Raw genomic sequence first — 12,493 nt, 5'->3', positions numbered from 1 at the left:
CCAACCTCGGAGTTGCGTAGGAGGCCCACGCCCAAGCCCATGCCGGTCAACGCCATTGGAACTGGCCAAGTTGACCGCCGTCGTCGCCCCCATCTCAGCTCCTACATCTCGGGCGTGCGTTGCCTCGTCACATGGGAATCGGCTCTACGAACTACTAGGCACCATGTCAGGGCCCTTCGTAGGCCGCAACGACTACGAGGTCGGACCGTCAATGTCAATCGTCCACCTCACCTCCACCGGCGACCCCACAGCCAGGCCACAGACTCCGACGAGGAGTAGGATATGGGAGACGGATGTGACCACGTCCGGCAAAGAGTAGATCGTGGAACACGAACATGCCCACAACTAATGAAGAGTAGACTAGGGTCAATTAACTTTTTCTATGTAAAAAAGATGCTAAATATTAATAAAAATGATGTGTCCACTTTTATTTGGTGCACCGGGTTGGCTGAAAATGCTAGACCTACAGAGGTTTTACATGCATTTTATAGATGTTTTCTAACTATAACCACTCCCCCTTTGAATTTCAAGGGGTAGGCCCCTTCCTCCCCCTAATTCCAATCATAAACCTCCATGTTTGCATGTTCCCATCCCGTAACCCCCCTTAGAGCAACTCTAACCGATCCCCTATAATCGGTTAGCGGAGTAAAAATTCCCGGTTTGCTCCTCTAACAGCACCTAGCCGAACTCGTATAACCCTTAGCGGAGAACAAATTATACTCTTTGGCACCATGTACTCCTAACATTACTCGGCCTCCACCCAGTCGAGTAAAATTGCAGACTATTTTGCACGCCCGCACCATCCTCAACACGCGTTGCGTCATCGCCGATGGCTACCCACCACCTCCCTACACCCTCGCTGCCCTTCTGCCCTAGTCCGAGGCTGAAAGTGCAACTAATCCCCTGGTGGTTTTGGTAATTCGTAACAATATATACTTCATTGAACTAATGCCTATTCAAAGATTATTTCAGGAAAGTTCAATGTAGGTATGACAAGGACATGTGAATGTGGACCCCTCAAAATGAAAGGACATATATTGGCAAAATCTCCAAGACTCTACATTTTTGGTTAAGTGATCCAAGATCACATTGAGTCCATAGGAAAGCCAATACTATTACAAGGGGATGAGGTTTTGATCATGAGTCATTTCCTCAAGTGCTTAAAGATATTGCTCCAAAATCCTCAACCACACCCTCACAATCCAATCTGCCAAAAACCCTAAAGTTATTCTCGGTCCCACTAAAACACATACATCTGGACCCACCGAGATACATTAGACAAAGCCACTGCCTAAACCCTAGAAACTCGGTCTCATAGAGATGGCAATCGGTCCCACCGAAGTGCACTGGAAAACTTTCTGCAGTCCATCGACTCCATTTTGAAATTACTGAGTGAAACCGATCGAAACTGCCGAAACACTGATAGTGCTTAGGTCATCTCAACTAGGTCCCACCGAGTAGATTCATCCGATCTCACCAAAGCATTTGAAGTTCAGACCTTTTACACTAATCAATCCCTCCGAGTTTTTGACCCGGTTCCACCGAGTTGTGCATAAAGGTGTATAACGGCTAGATCTTTGGTGATGGCTATATATACCCCACCAACACCACCTACTCTCAAAGAGAGCAACGAGGATGAAGCCACCACTTCCCATTTCCATTTTCTAAGAGAGAACCATCTACACTTGTGTTGAGATCAAGGGATTCCACTCCAACCATTTGACCCTTGATTTCTATACCCCTCAAGTTGCTTTCGACTCCAATCCTTCTCCACCACCATGCCAAATCTGTGAGAGAGTGATTGAGTGTTGAGGAGACTATCTTTTGAAGCACAAGAGCAAGGAGTTCATCCTTAACTAGAACAACTATTATCTTTTAGAGAGTGGTGTCTCCTAGATTGGTTAGGTATTAGTTGGGAGTCTCCAAAGCTTGTGGAGTTGAGCCAAGGAGTTTGTAAGGGCAAGGAGATCACCTACTTCGCAAAGATCTACCCCGATTGAGGCTAGTTCTTCATGGGCGTAAGCCATGATGGAATAGATAAGGTAGCTTCTTCATGGACCCTTTGTGGGTGGAGCCCTGCATGGACTCGTATAGCCATTACCCTCTGTGGGTTGAAATCTCCATCAACATGGATGTACGGTAGCACCACCTATCGGAACCACACCAAAAAACTCTGTATCTTCATTATGTTTGATGTCTTCGATCCCCTCCTTTACGTTCATATGCAAAGTCTTTACTTTTCGCTGCCTACTATCTAGACTTGCATGTGTAGGGTGTTTCTTGACTTTTGAGAATCGCTAAAACTTGCCAAGAACTAAAATAGGGAAAATGCCAGGTTTTTATTTGGTCAAGTAGTCCAATCACCTCCCTCTAGACCTACTTATGTTCCTACAAGTTGTATCAGAGATTTGGTCTCCATTGCATTGGTTTAACCACCTAGGAGAGCATGGCGTCTAGTGAGGGAAATTACCATTGTATATGTCCATATTTGATGGTACAAACTTTGCTAGTTGGAAGCATAAAATGAAAATGCATATTCTTGGTCATAATCCAGCCATTTGGGCAGTTGTTTGTGTTGGCTTGCAAGGTGAATTATTTGAGGATGGAAATGAGCCGGAACATGAAGCAACCAGGGAAGAATTGAAGATGTTGCAATTCAATGCTCAAGCTTGTGAAATTCTCTTCAATGGTTTGTGCCCCGAGGAGTTCAACAAGATTAGCCGCATCGAGAATGCAAAGAAAATTTGGGATACTTTGGTTGATATGCATGAAGGTACCTAGTCCATCAAGGAATCCAAGTTGGATGTGCTCCAAAGACAAATTGACAAGTTCAAGATGAAGGATGGTGAAGGAGTCGCGGGAATGTACTCTAGGCTCGCTCTCATCACAAATGAGATTGTCGGCTTTGGAAGTGAAGAGATGATCGACAAATTCATCATCAAGAAGATCCTTAGAGCCTTGGATGGAAAGTATGATATGTTGCGAAATGTAGTAGAAAACAAAAAAAATCGCACCTAGGATCACCCAAGATCAATATGAAGATGCATAACGGGTTGGGATCACGATCGTCACCATCACCAAGTTGCAGCGGAAGAAGAACGTGTCGGTGTAGATCATACTTGGAGTCCCTCGAACCTTCGATGAACAATCCGTCGTACCACCAACGAACTGTCCCTCGAACCAAAGACCGAAAGCACAACCTCTCTACTTGGTTGCAAGCATGCAACCTTCACGATCCGGCAGCGCTTCATTGTTCAGAGCTAATCATCGTCAGAGAATTAGAGGGAGGATATTAGAACCACACTGGGCTTCTAATTATGAGGACAAGAGGATTAGTCTAGCTCTAATTAGTCAACTAGGACCAACTAGAACTAGAACTAGAAGAACTAGATGAGGCCCCAAAACTTGTATGAAACAATAGAGCAAAAACCCCTAGTATATATAGGTTGGAGGAGGAGGAGAGAACAACCACCAATGGGGAAAAGTCCCTCCTTGGGGTGGCGGCCATGGGAAGGAAGTAGGACTCTGTTCGGGGAGTTGATAAGTTAATTCCTGTGGATGTCTACTTGCCGAGATTTTTTTATAGACCAGAGGGGCTATCTAAATCCTAAAGTAAAGGCGAGCGATCGAAGTAGAAGTACCAATGGCTGAGTGTCATGATAACATCACAGTTCCCACCGCTATTTCAAAACCGTACATGAACCTCATAGCTGATTACTCCTTTTTTCTTTTTAAAGTGGCTTTCTATGTCCCCTTGTCCAGTTCGCACCCCCACAAGGAAGGGGGGGTGCCTTCCTACTCAGGCCCTTGTGGCCCAAGTTGCCTTCCACCTCTTGGACTTTTTAGGCCCGTTGATATTTAAATTAAATAGAAAATGTTCGAAATACCTCTAGAACATTATATATATTATTTAACATATCTTGAAACATTTACACCTATATATAATTTATCGATAATACCTAGTATTACCCGATACTCTCCGAAACCCTCCCGGTGACCCCGAAACGCTCCCGGATCCTCTCGGAACTATTCCGAATATTCATGAAATAATTCCAAAAATATATACTCATGACTCCTGTCCTACTAACACTTAGCAGATCATGATTTCCTTAAACTTGTGACCCCGTAGGTTCAGTAACTCATAGACATGAACAAAACCGTTTGTTCAATGACCGGCAACGGGACCGTGGACGTCCGTATCAGTCCCTATGAGCAAAAGAATGATATTTGAGTGAACCTTTGGTTATCATGTGATGTTCCCCTTGCTTTGTGATACTTCACAAAACTTGGGATGCATCGGTATCCTCCCGAGTCATCACCATGCTCGTTATACTGAGATCCTCATTACCGGTTTTGTCCTTCTTTCTCGTTATTGTGTTCCGGCATCCCCGTGACGAATTTACATGTGTTTGGCCAGATGCTGATTGATGTTTTCACACATAGAGGTCCCTAAGAATATCTCCCCATCATCGGCGGAGCAAATCCCACAGTCGAGCTATCTGGCCACTTGTCAAACTTTCCAATGAACCTGTAAGTTGTCGTTATGATCACCGTGTTACAGGTCACGTTTGAGCAACCCCAAAGCCCACCATATGGTAAGAAGTGACCACGATAATCTCATGGTCTAAGGAGCAATCTCACAAGTTAACACTCCATGTTATTACAATTGAATGCAGATGATATTAACTCAATTCATAACAAACAAGATTGGGTCGATTCAATATGAACGTTCTTCTAACGTCATAATCTCAATGTTCTTTTAGGATCATCATTACACTTAATGATATCCTAAGATCCAGAAAACATGATTACCAACAACACTTGAGCTACTCTTAGAGGCGAGACTAGGAACCTTTTATTTTACCGTTTATCATTTCACAAGTGCATACGAGTTTTCCACCAAATCGCATATTTCAGGATCATAGCAGTTATAGCATGAAATATAAACTCTTAATAATGAATATGGAAATATAATAATACAAATATTATTGCCTCTAGGGCATATTTCCAACAGTCTCACACTTGCACTAGAGTCAATAATCTAGTTAGCACTTTTAACCTTTACACCAATGGCAATCTGGTGTCAGTCCATGCTTTGCTTCTGGTATGGACTTCGTCCTATCGAATCTGACAACTTCAGATCCGTGTGTATCATTTACATTTCAATGCATCCGTCCTGCTTTCACATAATTCATAATCTGTGAGAAACAAGCTTAGTATATGTTGAATCACTAGCAAGACCTTTGATTCCTTAGATTGAGCAATAGAACCACTATTTGAGAACAGTGTTCCATTTGTACAATCATCTAGAACCATACCTAGTTCATAAATTAACCCTTGATTCATCACCCTCTATTGTTGATTCTAAAGCGACAATATACTCAGCCTTCTGTTATATAATTCACCACAGTAACTTTCTTGGACCAATTCCAACTTACTGTGCCACCATAAATCATTTAATTTAAATCAAAATTCACTTGGAGCACCGATTGAAGATTTTCGTTGATGTACCACTTACATCAAGCATGTATGGATGTAATTCTTTACAATAATATCTTCATTTTCTTCGTATGCGAGAAACATGTCCTCAGTACTCAATGAGATTTTCACTTTTGTCATATGATCAACAATTTGACCATTACATTAACTTTAATCACAATTTACTTGGAGTAGTGGACATATCTGGTGATTTACATACCCTGGAATTAACACAAGTGTGATTGAAATCTTGTATTTCACTCATCAGTATTTCAAGATACCGATTCTTGCTAAGAACTCCTTCCATGTGACTTTGACAAGAAAACTCTTTGTTGAGGTTTTTCATACTAAACTACTTTAGTACTTTGTCAATATGTATTTTGGATAAGCCTGGTTAGGCACTACTATCTCCATAGATTAATATATCTAATACAAGGACTATATTGCCTAAGTACTTTATTGAAAAAATTATTTTCAGTAAAGTCTTATTTCATGTCAAGAAATATAATTTCCAATCAACAATGTGTCATGCACACACAGTGTTTAGAAATATTATCATGCTCCCACTTACTTTCTTGTAAATACAAGCATCTTTGCTTTATTGATGAAATTATATTATTTGATCAATTCATAAAATCAAAGATTCCAACTGCTCTATGCTAGCTTCAGATCATTACTAGATCTCTTGAAGTTTGCAAACTTACTAGCATCCTATGGATCGAGAAAATTACCTTGGACCATATCAAATATACAACCTTGGTTCTATTTCTATCTCATGGGAATCATTTTGATATCCATTTATTATATCTCATAACTAAAATATCTAGTAATTGCTAGTTCAATCCGAAGTGACTTTTAGTATTATTATGATGAGACAATCTCGTCATAATCAACTCCTTGATCTTGTCATAAACTATTTGCAACAAGTCAAGCATTATAAAACATTCTTATTTTTGTCAATCTATAGATCCATCACTACACATTAGACTTTAAGTCTTTCAGAGGGTTTATCAAGTTCTAAACTTGGATTGTGTGTATGGATACTATCTCGGATTATTTTGGAGTATAGCAATACTAAAGTTAGGGCCCATCAACGCTTCTCTATGTATCATAGGTTTGTTGTTTGTTTCAACAATATTTTGCCTGCACACCCTGAAGGTCTGTACGAATTTTCCAACCTATATAGTTTAGTTGCAAGTTCGACCAACGCCTATATATCCTATGTAGAGGCTCCTGTATCAGTCACGGTAAGAAATTTTAGAACTACTTCTAGCATTTCCTTTCCTTGACCTGATCACAAGTATTCCGCAACCTCATCGAATTGCACTGTCCTCCCACTCACTCTTTTGCAGAAAACATTTTCTTCAAAAATTTCCACACTCTATGACAAAATACTTTGCCTCACCATAGTGATAGAGGAATACCCAACCATTTGGGATAACCTAGAAAGTAACACTTATTTCAACAAATTTGATGGCACTCCTTTTAGTGTAAAAGCCATAGTTTCTAAAGCATTACATTAAAAAGTATATTGGTGAAATAATTAATGTCATCTTTCATCGCACCATGTCATACATAGTTGGATTACATATACTCAAAACACTCTACTCTTAGTAGTGTTTCTAGAATTGGGTTTAGAAATAATTTGAATAACAAAAGAAATTTTTGTCTGGGTAGAATGGGGTATGCATTCTGCCATTGGGCACGGAAGGTGCTTGAGAACACTTTTTGAAATAAAATTTGGGTCTAAAAGGGCCCCCGTTTAATAAAACAAAACGAACTAGACAATTAAAGAAAAAATTACTTCCATAATAATTTAAAACATGAAACTTTTCAGGATATTTGTGAAAAGAAAACCATCATATATAAATCACAAGAAAATTTTAAACACCAAAAAGCAATTATTTGAATTAGTTTTAGTGCAACAGAAACATTCTAGAGTTTAAAAAATACCATAAATGATAATCTTTGGGAAACTTTTATTATGGAAATATTTCTTATTGAATTTTAAAAGTTAAATGAAATGATTTAAGAACACTCTCAAACACACAATATTTTTCAAAAGTTTCTATATGGAGGGAAGAATATTAGAAAAGAAACTATAAATAATAAAAGTCCTAATATAATTCAAAATTTTATTTCTGTCCAAGTTTTACTTAATAAAACATGGTTAAATTTTTGGGGTGTTACATAGGGTCACCGCTAAGAGGGTGATGAGATTGGTGACCCTTTCTTGATCGCAAAGTTGGTGGAGATTCTTTTGGAAGATCGGATTCCTCAGCCTGGGATCATATCATGTCCCTTGGGCCTGGTTGGCATTGAAGTCGGTCTATCGTCTGGCTTCCCAGGAGATGAGCCACACACAATACCTTGTACCATCAGTAACTTCTTATAAGAATTTTATGGGTATGTTACCATTTCAAATGGTTTATGCAACATCATGGCATCTACCTTGAAGATAAAACATAAAGCATATTGTCTTGTTAAACAACTAAATTATGATTTCAGATTGGCTGGAGAGAAAATCTTACTTGACATGAGTGCTTTAGATGAATGTCGGAATTAATCTTATGAAAATACTAAGATGTTTGACAAGTGTTGACCACTCACCACAATACTTTTTTTTGCTCACGCAAGCATAAACACTGAAGATGTTCACTGACACCACCTCATAGACTCCAGTACAATTACAACCAATTAAAACATAAAGAGTGCAGCTAAAAGGTTGACATGACGAATACTAAGCATTCATTCAACACCACCTCGATGCTCCTCTACTGAAATGCCCACGGGTTCTCCCTGCGGATCTTCTCCTCCTCCTCTGGCAAGTAGTCGTTCTGGATGTTGAAGAAATTACGGATCTCCTCCGGAGGTTTGCCACTAATCATGTCTGCAGCAGTCTGGCAAGTCAGGTCCAACAACCCCTTGATGTTGAGGTAACTTGCAGCCTGAGAGGGGGCAGAAAGAACCATAGGGTGTCAGAGAGAAGCATTAATCTATAAGGACTATAGAACATGGATAATTAGATAGATTGTCTTGCATTAAGATGTGTTACAAGCTAATAAAACACAAAACAACACATGAAGTGACCTATCGTGTGAGAGAGAAGCATTAATATATTAGCATAATCATAAAACACAAAACAACACATGAAGTGACCTATCGTCTGATGTTTCCGCATGTTAATCACATACAATTTGCTGGCACAATGATAGTGCATATGATAAGTTCACACTGATCATAATAAAGGTTCCTAGGTTACGCATAATAATGACATACACATATGAGTGAAACATATCAGATCACAAGATGATACCCTAACCTATTTACTAGGATTTTGTATGGCCGACCAATGTGTACATCGCTAATAAATCATAATCATGTATAATATAAACCTAATCTAGTCCAATCGAATCGAACCAAATCTACCTTGATGGTTGTACGAGGAGTCCATCCAATCTAATATAAATAGTAGCAAGACGGGGTAGCCCAATCTAGATTCAAGTGCCAGAAGGGGAACATCAAGAAAAAGTAGATCTAGAGAAACTAAATGGTTGAATCAAAGGATATCATACCTTGATGAGGTCGAAGAGAGTGTCAGGGTCGACATTGATGAATTCTGCGTCCCAGATCTTGAGGTCCTCGGCAAGGGCGGCGGGAGCCATGGTGTCAGATGCAGTAGCACATGTGGCTCCACTAGAGACGTCGACTGTCTTGGCCAGGACATGTTTGTTGCAGTACTCGATGACCTTGGAGAGGACCTTGGAGTTGATGTTGGGGATCGGGATGCCTTTGTCAGCGCAGTCATCCTCGATCATGTGGCGGATGGTCTGCGACTCCATGGTGACTGCCTCCTCCACCTCTAACTCCTCGCCATCGACCGACTTGAGCATGATCATCTTCTTCTCACCTGCCTCTGCGGTCGCCATCACTGCTGGATCTGGGCTGAGGTGGGGGCAGATGAGTTGGGGATCAGGGAAACCCTAGAAACGCGGCGGCGGCGACGACAGTAGAGGAGAGGAAAAGATGGGAGATTTGATTGCTGCGGGGTGGGCTGGGCTAGGGTCCATGGGAATTTATTTATTGAGGCGGGGTAACACGTGAATGGACACATATCTATCGTACATCACAAGGAAATGAAGCCAAGTACTACCAAACCAAATCGAACCAAATTTGGACGGGATTTGTTTTATGAGATCCGTAGGAGCAGGGGTCCGAGTACATATTCGACAGTCCGATCTATATGTAGTGCATGCAAGGCTAGTGGTGGCAATTTTACAAAAAGACTTCCGCCAATCTGCTCTTTGCTTTTGCACAAAACCCCTTTGTCTCCCCCGTGCAACCCATCCCTCCACCAGCTAGCCGTGGATCCCGATCTAGCATGGTGGGCACCACACCACCGCGTGCCCCCAACGCCACACATGCCTCCTCTTTGTCATGGCTGCCCACCACCACCGCGACCCCCTTCTTCTGCCATCTCCTCTATGCCCTTCCCTGTCTCCTCCAACGCCGACCTTCGCAAGTACGTGACCAACGTTGGAGTTCCTTGATGCATCGCGAATGTCCTCCTCTGTTCCAGTAGCCCCACCACCCACCATCACCACCACCTCCCCTTCCTCCTCCTCGGCAGTGGTAGCGGCTAGGCGAAACCCTAGAAGGGTGAGGAAGGGGAAACATGGTGGTGGTGGAAGATAGGAAAGATGGATGCTTTTATTGTTGTAAGGTGGGTTGGGCTTATAGGGTCCAGGTTGGGATATTTAATGGGGGAGGGTCGAGCAACGCCTGGTAGGATAGAGTGTTGTAACTCACAAGGAAGCGACCCAAATTTGGACCATATAGACCGATTAAACATTGATCAATGTTAAATCTTGGGACATCATTGTATTGTGGTTTCCTAATTTGGCTTCAACCTGAGCACTAAAGTTTGTCATAGACACTTAAATTTAAGTTTCTATATAGGAGAATATTGTACTTATGATAAAAAGTGCTCATTGCAGATAACCTAGACAGGTTAACTATATGATTCAAAGAAGAAATGCGGAGGTAGTTGGTCTCCATCTACCATCAAATATTATGCAATAGTATTCAATGCTTTGGTGGACTAGGGATCAGGGAAAATCCTAGTGCGAAAGCGGTGGTGGACTTGGGATCAGGGAAAACCCTAGTGCTATAGCGGTGGTGGTGGAAGAGAGGAAAGATGGGCGCTTTGGTGCAAGGTGGTCTGGGTTGGGGGTTCTGGGGCATTTATTCAATGAGGCAGGGTAATGTGTAGATTGATAACTACCGTATTTGTGTCTCCCAATGAGAAGGAAACCAAACCAAATTTAGACGAAATTTGTTACAACCGGAGAGGGAGCATCGGTGTGGACAAACCTCCAGTGCTTGGGGCGACGGCATCATTGGGTGAGCACCTACCACAGTCGCGCAGTAGTCGTCTCGGCCCCGTCCTTGGGGGGCTCACTGTCATTCGCGGCTGCCACCATGACCTCATGGAGGTCAAACATGAACCTCTCATCAAGATGCTGCGAGGAAGAGGATCTGGTCGGATGAGGATGCTGGTGGTACCTCAACCACATTGCCAGGAAACTTTTCTCTATCTTTTCTCTCACTCTGGAGTATCTAGGTGACATTAGAGTTGGTTGATGCATTGGCTTGTGAGAATCACTAAAACTTTCCAAGAACTAAAATTGGGAAAAAGCTAGGTTTTTATTTGGTCAAGTAGTCTAACCACCACCTCTAGACCTACTTACGATCCTACAAAGGCAGTCACTGGAATCGAGCTCATACGTCGCAATTGCCGGAAAGCAGATCAAATCTTCTTACTTGTAGCCTCACCAACTCCTCAACGTGCTGTGTCGACCATCTCCAGGCCATGCCACCCCTACTATCATTTCAACATCGCCGATCGGCCATGACACATCCACCGCCTTGCAAGTGTTCGATGAGTTTTTATTTTTTTCTTTTCCTTGTTTTTATTTTGTTAATTGAATAGAACCTAGTCATTTAAATTGAAGATGAAGAGGCTGAGAGAGATGATATTAGTGGACTCTTCATCATCATTTGAGGAACAAGATGACGCTAACTTTGAAATGGTCGCTGGCATGATCTTCAACGATGATATTCGGCAGGCGAGGAGATGATCACACTTCGTCCTCATACACTTCAACTGTGATAAGCGGAGGGCCATGCCAAGATCATGAGAGATTATTTTGTTGGGTAACGTAGCATGCAAATTCAAAAAAATTCCTACACTCACGCAAGATCTCTCTAGGAGATGCATAGAAATGAGAGGGGGAGAGTGTGTCCACGTACCCTCGTAGACCGAAAGCGGAAGCGTTTGTTCAACACGGTTGATGTAGTCGTACGCCTTCTCTTTCCGACCGATCAAGCACCGAAAGTACGGCACCTCCGAGTTCTGGACATGTTCAGCTTGATGACGTCCCTCGAACTCTTGATCCAGCAAAGTGTCGAGGGAGAGTTCCATCATCATGACGGTGTGGTGACGGTGATGGTGAAGTTATCCGCGCAAGGCTTCGCCTAAGCACTATGTGAATATGACCGGAGGCGTAACCTATGGAGGGGGGCGTCGCACACGGCTTGGAGCAATTGTGTGTCTTAGAGCCACCCCACCCCCGTATATAAAGGAGGGAGAGGGGAGGAGGCCGGCCCTAGGCGCGCCCCAAGTGGGAGGAGTCCCACTTGGGCTCCTAGTAGGATTCGCCCCCCTTCCTTTTATCGGAGGGGGAAAGGGGGAAGGAGAGGGAGAGGGAGAAGGAAAGGGGGGGCGCCACCCCCTCCCCTAGTCTAATTCGGACTCCTCCCTTGGGGGGCACTCCACCCCTATGTGGGCTGGTTTGCCTCCCTCCTATGGCCCATATGGCCCATATCTTCCCCTAGGGGGTTCCGGTAACCCCCCCGGTACTCCGATATGTACCTGATAGATTCCGGAACACTTCCGGTGTCCGAATACTATCATCCAATATATCGATCTTTACCTCTCAACCATTTCGAGACT

The 12,493-nt window shown here is 42.6% G+C and overlaps 1 protein-coding gene across 1 annotated transcript; it reads right to left on the bottom strand.

Moving 5' to 3' along the window:
• Positions 1 to 8,022: 8,022 nt before the first annotated feature.
• LOC119305299 (SKP1-like protein 1) lies at positions 8,023 to 9,538 on the bottom strand. The gene is made up of 2 exons (XM_037581864.1): positions 9,054 to 9,538; positions 8,023 to 8,426 (listed from the first exon to the last, which is right to left on the bottom strand). The coding sequence occupies exons 1-2, from the start codon at positions 9,405 to 9,407 to the stop codon at positions 8,253 to 8,255; spliced, it is 528 nt and encodes a 175-aa protein (XP_037437761.1). The 5' UTR covers positions 9,408 to 9,538; the 3' UTR covers positions 8,023 to 8,252.
• Positions 9,539 to 12,493: the final 2,955 nt, after the last annotated feature.

Source organism: Triticum dicoccoides, chromosome 5B (genome assembly GCF_002162155.2).
Source record: "Triticum dicoccoides isolate Atlit2015 ecotype Zavitan chromosome 5B, WEW_v2.0, whole genome shotgun sequence".
NCBI classification, from domain to species: Eukaryota; Viridiplantae; Streptophyta; class Magnoliopsida; order Poales; family Poaceae; genus Triticum; species Triticum dicoccoides.
This window is presented reverse-complemented; position numbering and strand designations above follow the sequence as displayed.

Bases quoted from the DNA above. Each gene is read 5' to 3' on its own strand.
- LOC119305299 (XM_037581864.1), bottom strand. From the start codon at position 9,407: ATGGCGACCGCAGAGGCAGGTGAGAAGAAGATGATCATGCTCAAGTCG. The intron at 8,427-9,053 runs GTATGATATCCT...GCCCCCTCTCAG, and splicing joins CTCTCTTCGACCTCATCAAG to GCTGCAAGTTACCTCAACAT.